At 38.2% G+C, this 12,676-nt stretch overlaps 1 protein-coding gene across 1 annotated transcript in view; it reads left to right on the top strand.

The window, feature by feature from the left end:
* LOC123732527 (uncharacterized) overlaps positions 1–12,676 on the top strand; it is a 55,738-nt gene that overhangs the window by 23,351 nt on the left and 19,711 nt on the right. The window contains exons 6-8 of the mRNA XM_045711746.1: positions 1,859–1,891; positions 3,503–3,760; positions 9,350–9,370. Of these exons, the coding sequence (XP_045567702.1) occupies positions 1,859–1,891; positions 3,503–3,760; positions 9,350–9,370 (312 nt within the window). The remainder of the gene's footprint in view (positions 1–1,858; positions 1,892–3,502; positions 3,761–9,349; positions 9,371–12,676) is intronic.

Here is a 12,676-nt window from a genome sequence, read left to right as displayed (position 1 = left end):
AGCTTGTATCGCGCCCCTGTCTTTCCACAGTGAGATTGAGACTGAGTAGTAGCTTGTATCGCGCCCCTGTCTTTCCACAGTGAGATTGAGACTGAGTAGTAGCTTGTATCGCGCCCCTGTCTTTCCACAGTGAGATTGAGACTGAGTAGTAGCTTGTATCGCGCCCCTGTCTTTCCACAGTGAGATTGAGACTGAGTAGTAGCTTGTATCGCGCCCCTGTCTTTCCACAGTGAGATTGAGACTGAGTAGTAGCTTGTATCGCGCCCCTGTCTTTCCACAGGGAGGAAGCACCACCAGCTAATCGACTTCCAAGGTGATAGTGCTTTGAAGGAGGAGTACAACACAGCAACAATAGGCCAGTTCTATGGCTCACTGAATGAAATAACGTTTCCAAACATTTAAAAAGCACGCCCAAAGGATTCTTGTTTTATTCGGGTCCACATTATGTGTGTGAACAAACGTTCTCGGTCATGAATTACAACATATCCCGCCACAGGTCAAATTTAACAAACTACCAACTGTCAAATGTTCTGAGAATCTCTACATCAAAGATGACAGCAGCCAAGAGAGGTGACCAGACCCATTGTTCACATTAAGACTTGAACAAACCGTGGGATTCTTCTTTTTCATGGTGATGGTTATGCAGTGAGAATTATCCAGCAATTCACTTGGATACAGGTCATTTGTCCCCATACATCTGACAATGAACACTTATTCAGTCAGATTTGGGCTGAGGTGATTGGATAACTGTAAATACGGCTCACAATGGAGATGAGAATTGTTCCTTATTTCAAAAACAGACCGTCCCAAATGAAACGGATGCTCTTACCATATGTTACACTAACATTTTAGAATTGTTTTTTACCCACCTGCTGTTACATTTTGCATGTGTCCAGTCATATAATATATATCTATTTGTATGTTTGCATATTGTGACTGTTTGATTGTACTTTCCAAGGGTAGAGATGCAGGATCTGTGTGTATGTTTGACTGTGTCTGTGATGTTATAAATTATATGCATTTTGAGAGATATTAAACATACTGAAGGTGAGTTTAACCTTGATCTCTGACTGGTCCTTGATGTCTCATCATTAAGAGTCCCTCAGTCAGAGATATTAAACATACTGAAGGTGAGTTTAACCTGATCTCTGACTGGTCCTTGATGTCTCATCATTAAGAGTCCCTCAGTCAGAGATGTGTGTGAGATTTCAGTTTAATTTTTTTAATAAATTTGCGAAAATCTCTAAATACCTGTTGTTGCTTGTCAATGTGGGTTAGTGTGTGTAAATTGACAAGAAATGATTTAATCAATTTTAGAATTAGGCTGTAACATAACAAAAATGTGGAAAAAGTCACATTCTGAATGCACTATATTAGAAAGATCAGAATATAACTAGGAATGACCCATATCCTGTCCATTAGACTCTATTCATTTATACCAGGTTACCTTCAGACCAGTCCTGTATTCGATCAGGATATAACTAGGAATGATCCATATCCTGTCCATTAGACTCTATTAATTTATACCAGGTTACCTTCAGACCAGTCCTGTATTAGATCAGGATATAACTAGGAATGACCCATATTCTGTCCATTAGACTCTATTCATTTATACCAGGTTACCTTCAGTCCTGTATTAGATCAGGATATAACTATATATAGGTACCAGTGTGAAGCTTGTAGAGCAAAACGGGTGAAATACCTTTTTAGACCCCCAGACACTAAAGTCAGAGTTTAGTTTAGCATTATGCTAATTAGATTACCGCGTGGAACAGACATCCAGGCTTTTAATGATTATTAATTATTATTGTACTTTTTACTATTGTGCTTTTACACATTTGTTTTCTTTTGTCTACAGAGGAGGAGCAAAGTAAAGGATGGGAAGAACAAAGTAAGTGGGCTGTTGTCTTGTTAGAGTTTCACATAAAGAGATTATGATTATTACTATAATACTGATGGGTCAACTGTTAATCACAGACCTCATGGTTTATTACTATAATACTGATGGGTCAACTGTTAATCACAGACCTCATGGTTTATTACTATAATACTGATGGGTCAACTGTTAATCACAGACCTCATGGTTTATTACTATAATACTGATGGATCAACTGTTAATCACAGACCTCATGGTTTATTACTATAATACTGATGGGTCAACTGTTAATCACAGACCTCATGGTTTATTACTATAATACTGATGGGTCAACTGTTAATCACAGACCTCATGGTTTATTACTATAATACTGATGGGTCAACTGTTAATCACAGACCTCATGGTTTATTACTATAATACTGATGGGTCAACTGTTAATCACAGACCTCATGGTTTATTACTATAATACTGATGGGTCAACTGTTAATCACAGACCTCATGGTTTATTACTATAATACTGATGGGTCAACTGTTAATCACAGACCTCATGGTTTATTACTATAATACTGATGGGTCAACTGTTAATCACAGACCTCATGGTTTATTACTATAATACTGATGGGTCAACTGTTAATCACAGACCTCATGGTTTATTACTATAATACTGATGGGTCAACTGTTAATCACAGACCTCATGGTTTATTACTATAATACTGATGGGTCAACTGTTAATCACAGACCTCATGGTTTTGTCTTGTTCTACAGTATATAACTCTACATCTAACCTGACTAGTAATGTCCTCTTGTTCTACAGTATATAACTCTACATCTAACCTGACTAGTAATGTCCTCTTGTTCTACAGTATATAACTCTACATCTAACCTGACTAGTAATGTCCTCTTGTTCTACAGTATATAACTCTACATCTAACCTGACTAGTAATGTCCTCTTGTTCTACAGTATATAACTCTACATCTAACCTGACTAGTAATGTCCTCTTGTTCTACAGTATATAACTCTACATCTAACCTGACTAGTAATGTCCTCTTGTTCTACAGTATATAACTCTACATCTAACCTGACTAGTAATGTCCTCTTGTTCTACAGTATATAACTCTACATCTAACCTGACTAGTAATGTCCTCTTGTTCTACAGTATATAACTCTACATCTAACCTGACTAGTAATGTCCTCTTGTTCTACAGTATATAACTCTACATCTAACCTGACTAGTAATGTCCTCTTGTTCTACAGTATATAACTCTACATCTAACCTGACTAGTAATGTCCTCTTGTTCTACAGTATATAACTCTACATCTAACCTGACTAGTAATGTCCTCTTGTTCTACAGTATATAACTCTACATCTAACCTGACTAGTAATGTCCTCTTGTTCTACAGTATATAACTCTACATCTAACCTGACTAGTAATGTCCTCTTGTTCTACAGTATATAACTCTACATCTAACCTGACTAGTAATGTCCTCTTGTTCTACAGTATATAACTCTACATCTAACCTGTCTAGTAATGTCCTCTTGTTCTACAGTATATAACTCTACATCTAACCTGTCTAGTAATGTCCTCTTGTTCTACAGTATATAACTCTACATCTAACCTGTCTAGTTGATGCCCGGTTTGTGACCAGACACAAGGATCACCTCATTCAGAAGGTTTCCGGGGGGAAATCCATAGCATCTGAGCTGCACCAGAAGGACTTGATCCCTGATGAGATGAACTGTCGGATCAGTGCTGCCGGGACCAGCCAGGACCAGATGAGACTGTTGTACGAGGCCCTAGAAGAAGCAGAAGACACAACAAGAGTGAAATCTACATTTTACAAGATTCTACTGGATCTGGAACCTGACGTTGTCAAAGACCTGAGTAAGAACCTCTCTACCTCTGGTTACATATCACTGGAATATAAACCTTATCTAGTCTATCACCTGGGTAAGAACCTCTCTACCTCTGGTTACATATCACTGGAATATAAACCTGATCTAGTCTATCACCTGGGTAAGAACCTCTCTACCTCTGGTTACATATCACTGGAATATAAACCTGATCTAGTCTATCACCTGGGTAAGAACCTCTCTACCTCTGGTTACATATCACTGGAATATAAACCTGATCTAGTCTATCACCTGGGTAAGAACCTCTCTACCTCTGGTTACATATCACTGGAATATAAACCTTATCTAGTCTATCACCTGGGTAAGAACCTCTCTACCTCTGGTTACATATCACTGGAATATAAACCTTATCTAGTCTATCACCTGGGTAAGAACCTCTCTACCTCTGGTTACATATCACTGGAATATAAACCTTATCTAGTCTATCACCTGGGTAAGAACCTCTCTACCTCTGGTTACATATCACTGGAATATAAACCTTATCTAGTCTATCACCTGGGTAAGAACCTCTCTACCTCTGGTTACATATCACTGGAATATAAACCTTATCTAGTCTATCACCTGGGTAAGAACCTCTCTACCTCTGGTTACATATCACTGGAATATAAACCTGATCTAGTCTATCACCTGGGTAAGAACCTCTCTACCTCTGGTTACATATCACTGGAATATAAACCTTATCTAGTCTATCACCTGGGTAAGAACCTCTCTACCTCTGGTTACATATCATTGGAATATAAACCTTATCTAGTCTATCACCTGGGTAAGAACCTCTCTACCTCTGGTTACATATCACTGGAATATAAACCTTATCTAGTCTATCACCTGGGTAAGAACCTCTCTACCTCTGGTTACATATCACTGGAATATAAACCTTATCTAGTCTATCACCTGGGTAAGAACCTCTCTACCTCTGGTTACATATCTACTGGGTAGAGAGGAACCAGGCTCTGAGGGGTGACCAGTCCTCTACTGGCTGCACTGGGTAGAGAGGAACCAGGCTCTGAGGGGTGACCAGTCCTCTACTGGCTGTACTGGGTAGAGAGGAACCAGGCTCTGAGGGGTGACCAGTCCTCTACTGTCTGTACTGGGTAGAGAGGAACAAGGCTCTGAGGGTTGACCAGTCCTTTACTGGCTGTACTGGGTAGAGAGGAACCATACTGATTAAATACACTATATATTACACTGATTAACTACATTATATATTACACTGATTAACTACAATATATTTTACACTGATTAACTACATTATATATTACACTGATTAACTACACTATATGTTACACTGATTAACTACACTATATATTATACTGATTAACTACACTATATATTACACTATATATTACACTGGTTAACTACACTATATATTACACTGGTTAACTACACTATATATTACACTATATATTATACTGATAACTACACTATATATTACACTGATTAACTACACTATATATTATACTGATTAACACCACTATATATTACACTAATTATTACACTGATTAACTACACTATATATTACACTGATTTAATACACTAACTACACTATATATTATACTGATAACTACACTATATATTACACTGATTAATTACACTATATATTATACTTATTAACTACACTATATATTACACTGATTAACTACACTATATATTATACTGATTAACAACACTATATATTACACTATATATTACACTATATATAACACTGATTAACTACACTATATATTACACTATATATAACACTATATATTACACTATATATAACACTGATTAACTACACTATATATTATACTGATTAACAACACTATATATTACACTATTTATTACACTATATATAACACTGATTAACTACAATATATATTATACTGATTAAATACACTATATATTACACTGATTAACTACACTATATATTACACTTATTAACTACACTATATATTACACTATATATTAAACTAATTAACTACACTATATATTACACTGATTAACTACACTATATATTACACTATATATTACACTGATTAACTACACAATATTTTACACTATATTTTAAACTGATTAACTACACTATATATTACACTGATTAACTACACAATATTTTACACTATATTTTAAACTGATTAACTACACTATATATTACACTTATTAACTACACTATATATTACACTGGTTAACTACACTATATATTACACTGATTAACTACACTATATATTACACTATATATTAAACTAATTAACTACACTATATATTACACTGATTAACTACACTATATATTATACTGATTAACTACACTATATATTACACTATATATTACACTATATATAACACTGATTAACAACTCTATATATAACACTGATTAACAACACTATATATTACACTATATATTACACTATATATAACACTGATTAACTACAATATATATGATACTGATTAACAACACTATATATTATACTTATTAACTACACTATATATTGCACTGATTAACTACAATATATATTATACTGATTAACTACACTATATATTACACTGATTAACTACACTATATATTATACTGATTAACTACACTTTATAATACACTGGTTAACTACACTATATATTACACTATATATACACTGATTAACTACACTATATATTACACTGATTAACTACACTATATATACAGAAGTATGTGGACAGCTCTTTAAATTAGTGGATTTGGCTATTTCAGCCACTGTATAAAATCAAGCACACAGCCATGCAATCTCCATAGACAAACATTGTCAGTAGAATGGCCCGTACTAAAGAGTTTAGTGACTTTCAACATGGCACTGTCTTAGGATGCCACCTTTCCAACAAGTCAGTTCATCAGGTTTCTGCCCTGCTAGAGCTGCCCCGGTCAAGTGTGAGTGCTGTTATTGTTGAGTGGAAACATCTAGGAGCAAAAATGTGTCAGCTGTTTAGTGGTAGGCCACAGAATCTCACAGAATGGGACCGCCAAGTGTTGAAGCGCGTAAAAATTGTCTGTCCTCGGTTGCAACACTTACTACTGAGTTCCAAACTGCCTCTGGATGCAACATCAGCACAATGGCTGTTTGTTTGGAGCTTCACGAAATGGGTTTCCATGGCCGAGCAGCCGCACACAAGCCTAAGATCACCATGCTCAATGCCAAGCGTCGGCTGGAGTGGTGTAAAGCTCGCCGCCATTTTACTCTGGACTAGTGGAAATACGTTCTCAGGAGTGATGAATCACGCTTCACCATCTGGCAGTCTGACAGATGAATCTGGGTTTGGCAAATGCCAGGAGAACACGACCTGCCCCAATGCATAGTGACAACTGTATAGTTTGGTGGAGGAGGAATAATGGTCTGGGGCTGTTTTTCATGGTTCAGGCCCCTTAGTTCCAGTGAAGGGAAATCTTACAGGATACAGGATACAGGATACAATGATATTCTAGACGATTCTGTGCTTCCAACTTTGTGATAACAGTTTGGGGAAGGCCCTTCGCTGTTTTAGTATGACAATGTCCCCCTGCACAAAGCGAGGTCCATACAGAAATGGTTTGTTGAGATCGATATTCAAGAACTTGACTGGCCTGCACAAAGCCCTGACCTCAACCCCATCGACACCTTTGGGATGAATTGGAACTCCGACTGCGAGCCAGGCAAGATCACCCAACATCAATCAATCAAATGTATTTATAAAGCCCTTTTTTACGTCAGCCGATGTCACAAAGTGCTGTACAGAAACCCAGCCTAAAACCCCAAACAGCAAGCAATGCAGGTGTAGAAGCACGGTGGCTAGGAAAAACTGCCTAGAAAGGCCAGAACCTCCAGCAGTGGTGCAGTGGTGCTAGCTGTGCCACCAGAGATTCTGGGTTCGAGTCCAGGCTCTGTCGCAGCCGGCCGTGACCGGGAGGCCCATCGGTGCACAATTGGCCCAGTGTCGTTAGGGAGGGTTTGGCCAGCTTGTCCCATTGTGCACTAGCGACTCCTGACCAGGTGTACAGTGTTTCCTCTGACACATTGGTGCGGCTGGCTTCCGGGTTGGCTGTGTTAAGAAGGAAGAAGCAGGGTTGTGATTCTCAACCTTCGCCTCTCATGAGACAAGACAGTAACTACTAACAATTGGGAAGAAAAAAGGGGGTAAAAAAATGAGGGGTGGCCAGTCCTCTTCTGGCTGTGCCGGGTAGAGAGGAACCAGGCTCTGAGGGGTGACCAGTCCTCTACTGGCTGTACTGGGTAGACCAGAGGAACCAGGCTCTGAGGGGTGGCCAGTCCTCTTCTGGCTGTACTGGGTAGGACACAGGAACCAGGCTCTGAGGGGTGACCAGTTCTCCTCTGGCTGTGCCGGGTGGAGATTTAAACAGAACATGGCCAAGATGTTCAAATGTTCATAGCTGACCAGCAGGGTCAAATAATAATAATCACAGTGGTTGTCGAGGGTGCAACAGGTCAGCACCTCAGGAGTAAATGTCAGTTAGCTTTTCATAGCCGATCATTCGGAGTATCTCTACTGCTCCTGCTGTCTCTAGAGAGTTGAAAACAGCAGGTCTGGGACAGGTAGCACGTCCAGTGAACAGGTCTGGGTTCCATAGCCGCAGGCAGAACAGTTGAAACTGGAGCAGCAGCACAACCAGGTGGACTGGGGACATCAAGGAGTCATCAGGCCAGATAGTCCTGAGGCATGGTCCTAGGGCTCAGGTCCTCTGAGAAAAGAGAGAGAGGGAGACCTCACTAATGCTCTTGTGGCAGAATGGAAGCAAGTCCCCACAGCAATGTTCCATCCTCTAGTGGAAAGCCTTCCCAGAATAGTGGAGGCTGTTATAGCAGCAAAGGGAGACCAACTCCATATTAATGCCCATGATTTTGGAATGAGGTGTTCAATGAGTAGGTGTCCACATACTTTTGGTCATGTAGTGTTTCTACCTCATGTTAGATAATAGCAGGTGTCCACATACTTTTGGTCATGTAGTGTATAAATCTCATGATTCAATGATTATTTAATTATCACCATCTCACTATCTTTATTTAATTTTTACACCAGATGAACTACAAGGAGAGCTGAGTAAGTAGTGTCTGTCTGTCTGTCTGTCTGTCTGTCTGTCTGTCTGTCTGTCTGTCTGTCTGTCTGTCTGTCTGTCTGTCTGTCTGTCTGTCTGTCTGTCTGTCTGTATCTGTGTGTCTGTCTGTGTGTCTGTCTGTCTGTCTGTCTGTCTGTCTGTCTGTCTGTCTGTCTGTCTGTCTGTCTGTCTGTCTGTCTGTGTGTGTGTCTGTGTGTCTGTGTGTCTGTGTGTGTGTGTCTGTGTGTCTGTGTGTCTGTGTGTCTGTCTGTGTGTGTGTGTCTGTCTGTGTGTGTCTGTCTGTGTGTGTCTGTCTGTGTGTCTGTCTGTCTGTGTGTCTGTCTGTCTGTGTGTCTGTCTGTGTGTCTGTCTGTCTGTGTGTGTGTCTGTCTGTCTGTGTATCTGTCTGTGTGTCTGTCTGTCTGTGTGTGTGTCTGTCTGTCTGTGTATCTGTCTGTCTCTGTGTGTGTATCTGTCTTCATGTTCTAGTACCCATAGTACATCATGTTTTATCTTCTCTGTCTACAGAGGTCGTCACAAGAGAGAGGGGTGAGTTGCACAACTGCATGTATTTCATTGATTTATGTGAAGACACTTTCCTTAAAAAATATATACACTATATATTACACTATATATTATACTGATTAACTACACTATATATTACACTATATATTACACTGATTAACTACACTATATATTACACTATTATTATACTGATTAACTACATTATATATTACACTGGTTAACTACACTATATATTACACTGGTTAACTACACTATATATTACACTGATTAACTACACTATATATTACACTGGTTAAGTACACTATATATTACACTGATTAACTACACTATATATTACACTGGTTAAGTACACAATATATTACACTGGTTAACTACACTCTATATTACACTATATATTACACTATATATTACACTGATTAACTACACTCTATATTACACTATATATTACACTATATATTATACTGATTAACTACACTATATATTACACTATATGTTATACTGGTTAACTACACTATATATTACACTGATTAACTACACTATATATTACACTGATTAACTACACTATATATTACACTATATATTACACTGGTTAACTACACTATATATTACACTGGTTAACTACACTATATATTACACTGATTAACTACACTATATATTACACTGGTTAACTACACTATATATTACACTGGTTAACTACACTCTATATTAACTACACTATATATTACACTATATATTACACTGATTAACTACACTCTATATTACACTATATATTACACTATATATTATACTGATTAACTACACTATATATTACACTGATTAACTACACTATATATTACACTATATGTTATACTGGTTAACTACACTATATATTACACTGATTAACTACACTATATATTACACTATATATTACACTGGTTAACTACACTATATATTACACTGGTTAACTACACTATATATTACACTGGTTAACTACACTATATATTACACTGGTTAACTACACTATATATTACACTGGTTAACTACACTATATATTACACTGGTTAACTACACTATATATTACACTGGTTAACTACACTATATATTACACTGGTTAACTACACTATATATTACACTGATTAACTACACTATATATTACACTGATTACCTACACTATATATTACACTGATTAACTACACTATATATTACACTGATTAACTACACTATATATTACACTATATGTTATACTGGTTAACTACACTATATATTACACTGATTAACTACACTATATATTACACTGATTAACTACACTATATATTACACTATATATTACACTGGTTAACTACACTATATATTACACTGGTTAACTACACTATATATTACACTGGTTAACTACACTATATATTACACTGATTAACTACACTATATATTACACTGGTTAACTACACTATATATTACACTGGTTAACTACACTCTATATTAACTACACTATATATTACACTATATATTACACTGATTAACTACACTCTATATTACACTATATATTACACTATATATTATACTGATTAACTACACTATATATTACACTGATTAACTACACTATATATTACACTATATGTTATACTGGTTAACTACACTATATATTACACTGATTAACTACACTATATATTACACTGATTAACTACACTATATATTACACTATATATTACACTGGTTAACTACACTATATATTACACTGGTTAACTACACTATATATTACACTGGTTAACTACACTATATATTACACTGGTTAACTACACTATATATTACACTGGTTAACTACACTATATATTACACTGATTAACTACACTATATATTACACTGGTTAACTACACTATATATTACACTGATTAACTACACTATATATTACACTGATTACCTACACTATATATTACACTGATTAACTACACTATATATTACACTGATTAACTACACTATATACTACACTGGTTAACTACACTAGATATTACACTATATATTACACTGATTAACTACACTATATACACTGCTCAAAAAAATAAAGGATACACTAAAATAACACACCCTAGATCTGAATGAATGAAATAATCTTATTAAATACTTTTTCTTTACATAGTTGAATGTGCTGGCAACAAAATCACACAAAAATAATCAATGGAAATCCAATTTATCAACTCATGGAGGTCTGGATTTGCAGTCACACTCAAAATTAAAGTGGAAAACCACACTACAGGCTGATCCAACTTTGATGTAATGTCCTTAAAACAAGTAAAAATGAGGCTCAGTAGTGTGTGTGGCCTCCACGTGCCTGTATGACCTCCCTACAATGCCTGGGCATGCTCCTGATGAGGTGGCAGATGGTCTCCTGAGGGATCTCCTCCTAGACCTGGACTAAAGCATCCGCCAACTCCTGGACAGTCTGTGGTGCAACGTGGCGTTGGTGGATGGAGCGAGACATGATGTCCCAGATGTGCTCAATTGGATTCAGGTCTGGGGAACGGGCAGGCCAGTCCATAGCATCAATGCCTTCCTCTTGCAGGAACTGCTGACACACTCCAGCCACATGAGGTCTAGCATTGTCTTGCATTAGGAGGAACCCAGGGCCAACCGCACCAGCATATGGTCTCACAAGGGGTCTGAGGATCTCATCTTGGTACCTAATGGCAGTCAGGCTACCTCTGGCGAGCACATGGAGGGCTGTGCGGCCCCCCAAAGAAATGCCACCCCACACCATGACTGACCCACCGCCAAACCGGTCATGCTGGAGGATGTTGCAGGCAGCAGAACGTTCTCCACGGCGTCTCCAGACTCTGTCACGTCTGTCACATGTGCTCAGTGTGAACCTGCTTTCATCTGTGAAGAGCACAGGGCGCCAGTGGCGAATTTGCCAATCTTAGTGTTCTCTGGCAAATGCCAAACGTCCTGCACGGTGTTGGGCTGTAAGCACAACCCCCACCTGTGGACGTCGGGCCCTCATACCAGCCTCATGGAGTCTGTTTCTGACCGTTTGAGCAGACACATGCACATTTGTGGCATGCTGGAGGTCATTTTGCAGGGCTCTGGCAGTGCTCCTCCTGCTCCTCCTTGCACAAAGGCGGGGGTAGCAGTCCTCCTGCTGGGTTGTTGCCCTCCTACGGCCTCCTCCACGTCTCCTGATGTACTGGCCTGTCTCCTGGTAGCGCCTCCATGCTCTGGACACTACGCTGACAGACACAGCAAACCTTCTTGCCACAGCTCGCATTGATGTGCCATCCTGGATGAGCTGCACTACCTGAGCCACTTGTGTGGGTTGTAGACTCCGTCTCATGCTACCACTAGATTGAAAGCACCGCCAGC

Source organism: Salmo salar, unplaced genomic scaffold (assembly GCF_905237065.1).
Source record: "Salmo salar unplaced genomic scaffold, Ssal_v3.1, whole genome shotgun sequence".
NCBI classification, from domain to species: Eukaryota; Metazoa; Chordata; class Actinopteri; order Salmoniformes; family Salmonidae; genus Salmo; species Salmo salar.
This window is presented reverse-complemented; position numbering and strand designations above follow the sequence as displayed.